The sequence below is a fragment of the Sprattus sprattus genome, assembly GCF_963457725.1.
Source record: "Sprattus sprattus genome assembly, chromosome: 19".
NCBI classification, from domain to species: Eukaryota; Metazoa; Chordata; class Actinopteri; order Clupeiformes; family Clupeidae; genus Sprattus; species Sprattus sprattus.
The window spans coordinates 25,997,042-26,002,041 of NC_137917.1; the positions used below are offsets into that span (position 1 = coordinate 25,997,042).

At 39.3% G+C, this 5,000-nt stretch overlaps 1 protein-coding gene across 1 annotated transcript in view; it reads left to right on the top strand.

Annotated features, from left to right (window-relative positions):
* Positions 1-3,771: 3,771 nt before the first annotated feature.
* The window catches only part of zfpm2a (zinc finger protein, FOG family member 2a), a gene marked incomplete at both ends in the record, with an annotated part of 161,821 nt that continues 160,592 nt past the window's right edge, over positions 3,772-5,000 (top strand). Inside the window, 3 exon segments of the mRNA XM_080857287.1 lie at positions 3,772-3,795; positions 3,797-3,822; positions 3,824-3,873. Coding sequence (XP_080713413.1) covers positions 3,772-3,795; positions 3,797-3,822; positions 3,824-3,873 — 100 coding nt within the window.

Consider the following 5,000-nt stretch of genomic DNA (forward strand, 5'->3'; position numbering starts at 1 on the left):
TTCTGGCGCATACATATACTATACCATCCACTGAATTAAAAAAAAAAAACCTCTATGTGTAATCCGACTCTGGATCAAATGAAAAAAAAAGAGGTTGAGGGTGTGTGTGTGTGTGTGTGTGTGTGTGTGTGTGTGTGTGTGTGTGTGTGTGTGTGTGGGAGGGGGGGGGGGTGCAAAGGATGTCAGCCTTGCCTGGAGTCAGTTAATTAATTTTCAGGTACTCGTTCGTACAAATCACACAAGCTTTTGATGGCCTGCCACTGACGCTAAGGACAAGTGAGCCCTCTGTTCGTACAGCAAGGTCATAGTGCTCTCTAGTTTACATCTCACAAAGTGGAGTGAGTGGTACAACCCATTACAAAGGACAACACCACCAAAAGCACTTTATATGGGGCTGTCCTCCAGATAAAATACTGCTTATTAGCGATGATGTCCGCCAGATAAACTACTGCTTATTAGTAATGAATGATCAAATGCACAGCATACTTCAATAAACTGAAACAAGGATATTTATAATTCACATTTGAACTATAAAAAGATAAAGGCTTAGTTCACACACCATTTAGCATTGAAACACCCCATACACATACGCATTTAGCACAGACGCACACACACACACACACAAACACAAACAGTTCAAAGAAGAAGAGTATTTGTATTGTTAAAAGGAGAAAAAAAAAATCCAAATTCTTAATTGCACTCATAGTACCACAGTGCTTGCATGATGCATTCAATGAACAATATTTGATTTAAACAAAACAAAACTCTACTACACTACTACTACTAATACTACTACAACTAAAAGATCAGACAAGGTACTCTGGTTGTGTTTTTATTTCAGGTTTCAAGCGCCGAATGTTTAGGCAACACTCTTGGACTTATTTAGTTGAATGAAGTATTTGCACTAATTGCAGGTTTTATTAAACATCAACGAACTTTTTTACTTTGAGAAGATTTATTTTTCTCACTCCCAGTTTATTTACCTGTAAATGAACCTGGCAGCCGGAGCCAAAGAGCCAGAGAGCCCAACCTCCAGCCCACGGATTCAGACACGGAGCAGGGGATTAAGGCACACAGGCAATCAGGATTTCATACTTTTCGTCATCAAGGAGGTTAGATTGCCTGTTTCAGAAATGAGTGTCTCACAGTCGCCATGGCAAATAATGGAATAATATCAAATGCAGATCCACAGCCGGGGAACCCACCGCACAATCAGACAGCATTTAAAGGTCAGACCAAGATGAAGAGGCACACCCATGGGGTGAAGGCTCTGAAGCGCGTGTTTAGGGGTCCCCTGTGCACGACTGAAGCTGGGAAATAAGTTCATTTGTTTGAGGATGGCACAGACGCCATGACTTTCTCCATCTGGCTTTTGGATGGAGAAGAAGGCTGGTGGTGGGGGGGGGCGGAGGTTGGGGGTGGTGGGGGCTAGTCTGCATCCCTGCCAGGGAGTATAAGTCAAAAGTGGAGAGAGAAAGAGAACTGCAGCGGAGGAGATAAACGTTCACCTCAAGGTGCAGCACCGTTGACTAGTTAACCCCTTGAAATTATGCTGTAGTTTTCATGACTCCGTTCCAAAGTCCGGGAATTGGGTTACAAGATAATTTCACAGGCGACTTGCTTGTCTTACTTGGCAGTTCAACTGGCTAATTGAAGAAGGGGGGCGATTTCCAGTCCCCTGCAACTATTTAAGGAACGATACTTAAAATCTGAGTAATGACGATAAAGGGGATTTTTCTTTTTTTTATGACGTGAAAGTTACTGGATTTTTGAACATATGCATAATTCCCATTTGCTGCACGACCAAACCCACTGGCCTCAGTGCTGGTTCAACTCACACTGAACAGCTCAGCTGCCTCTAATATACATACATTTGCACACGGTAACCACAGAAGGAGCTCGCTGGTAGGTGAAATATGCGGTATGAAGTCATGTGTAGACTCAAAATCATTGCTATAAGAATCATTTATAGCGATGTTTACAGTGGGGAAAGAGTTGCTTGAAAATCAATCAAATCAATGTTTTGTTCAAGTTTTTCTACCGTACTGGTACATACTAAAACACTGCTACACTCCATTGTAAATATTTAGGGAAAATATATGTGTAAGTAAAAACAAATAAAAAAAATCAAGATTCTAAGCTTGGTTTGCTTTGGTTACCTGTGTACCACAGATCTTGCAATTAAACCAGTGCATGCATTATCTGATCAGCTTCTTTTAATTCCTCACCAGGACCAATGAGATCAGTCACTGAGGGGAGGGAGAAGATGATGCAATTAGGCAAATAACCAATCAGCCATCAGCCACGTAATGATCAGTGTGTGTAAGAGAGTATAATTGTGGTGCCCACAGCTTTATGCATTTGAACCTTCCTAAAAATCACTCCAAGAAAAAGCTGCTTGGGAATGTAGGCATTTGAAGGGAGATAGACAGTGAAGTCAATTAACTTAAGGCACACATTCACAGATAAAGCTGAACTGTTCAGAAAAGTTGAGTGAACTTGTGAATTAGCAAGACCAAAGGGACAATATCTGGGTGCATGTTGTTTGACAGTTTGAAATTGTTGTAGCAATCAAAAGGTGTTCAGAATGAAAAGCATGAATATAAAAAGACAGATACATTAAGAGTGGGGACAAGCATCTTACTTCAATTTCATGTATTTCCTTCTTACTGACTTTCTTCTTACTTACACTTCAGAAAGGCACTGTGAGCCCTCAGATACTGCACTGCCATCTTTATTATAGAGTGAATAGTTCAAATTTCATTTGATTTAAATGTATATTTAAAAAAATCCATTCAGTCTTAGAAATGACCAGACTCAGTTGTGAATATGATACAATAAATGTAGCTTTGTATTTAACCTATAAATGGGCATACTGAAAAGAAAAGATTAAGATGAAAAAAAAAAAACCCCATAGTATCCTAATGTAGAAATGAACAGGACAGACCATTACTTTACAGGGCAAAATATGGTACAAGAGAGCCCAGGATGATTAGACTGTCCTTACCTCATGTTAAAAAAAAAAAGTTACAAATGTTTTTTTTTTTTTTTTTACAAATCACAAGCACGAATTATTCTAGGCTAGGCTGATGAAGGCTATTTGATCAACTGTTTTTGCAATTTCCCCTGCCCTAGACTACAGCTGTGTGCACCATGAACTTGTACACAGAGGAACATTGTACTGTAGTTTGAATTTTTTTTAAAATGTTTGAGCTTTGGTTTTAAATGAGGAAATAAATGTAATTAAAAATATTAAGGCAATGCAGCTAGCTCACAATAAAACTTAACATGTATACACTTCCTAATAAATAGGCCCTGCTGCCATTTCCTGAATGAAATCCATTGCTATAAACCTGATGCACATTGCAACTGCAATGGCTGAAATAAACAAAATGTTCACGGGGAGAGGAGAAGCAAGCTGCCACACTCTTCCACATCTAATGAAAGTGGAAAAGCGGAGTCAACATTTCAGCAGCACATGGCTAAGTCAAGTTCAGTCACTGTAGAGCTACGGTACCCGGGGAGGCACAAACCTTATCTTCAAACAAAACCGCGAAACGCCTTCACCTCTTCAGTCAGTCCGTGCGGATCGCAGCACAGTGCAGCTTCATCTCGGAGAACACTAGTGAGAGAGAGTGAGTGAAAGCGCGAGAGCGAGCCAGAGAGCAGGGAGACAGGGAAGAGACGGAGCTACAGACACTGTGAATTATAGTGACCACCAAACGTCACAATTTTCTCTTCAATTTCACCTCAAACCCTGTCGGCGCTTGGATGAAACAAAACCTATCGATCTGTCAGTGTTACACCTGGATCCACTGACCAGCTTAGCAGGCATGTCCCGAAGGAAACAGAGCAACCCACGGCAAATCAAACGTAGGTTAAGTTTTATTGCCTCTTAATGCGTTGTGTGTCAGACGTTGCAGTGGTCAGTAGAAAGAAAAGTTGAGAACGATTGTGACATTTGAGTTTATTTCGTGGGTGGTACTGGCAGACTTTTGACATAGTTGACCGTATCCTGAAATAGGTTATTGCATGTCCTTCGTGCACTTTCGACACGTCAAAACGTTGTGGTCTTTAGTAGAATTAACGTATTTTTCATTTAATTTAATTCAGCCTTTAAAAACTATTTGGATTTCCTAGTGTGTTTGGCACTTTATAGCAGGCTACTTTAGGTACAATCTCCAACCAAAGAAAACCCAATCCAATTCAAATATTTTTTTAATAAATGATAGTAACAATTACAACAATAATTCCTTTGTCAATCCAACAGTATTGACTAGATTTACGCAACATTCCTGATCCTGTCATATCTCTTAAATGGTTTTTATATTATAAAGCTGTAGCATTAGCCTAATGGGCACAACATTGTAAGTTTAGTGTTATTGTGCCTGTTGACAGTAGCAATCGATCTCTGTAGTAGGCCTACATCGAGAAATTGTTTGAATACAAGTGTTGAATACAAATCGTGTTTACTAAAATACAGGGCTCAGATGACATCACACGAAACTGTAAATTAAAATATATAACATCTTAACACAGAGACACACCCACTCCCTCACATTACACACACACACACACACACACACACACACACACACACACACACACACACACACACACACACACACACACACACATACTCAGACACACATACACACACGCTCACACACACACACACACACACACACACACACACACACACACACAGTAGCTCTTAGTACTGTAATATTGTAATTTTATATTGACAGTATATCTAACGTTGTGAACATATATCACTATAATATTTTGGAAATAACAGTCGACACATAACTGAAAAAATATTGTCACTATGGCACATAATCTAAAGAATTATTTTTGTTTACATATTTAAATTAGGCAAAATACAGTTGTACAGTCTTCATTGTTATATATTTGTTAAATGACACAATACCAGGATTGCAGAAGATTTTGCAATCCATTTTACATGATATGATTCCTTTTCTTCTTTAAAAAAAACTTTC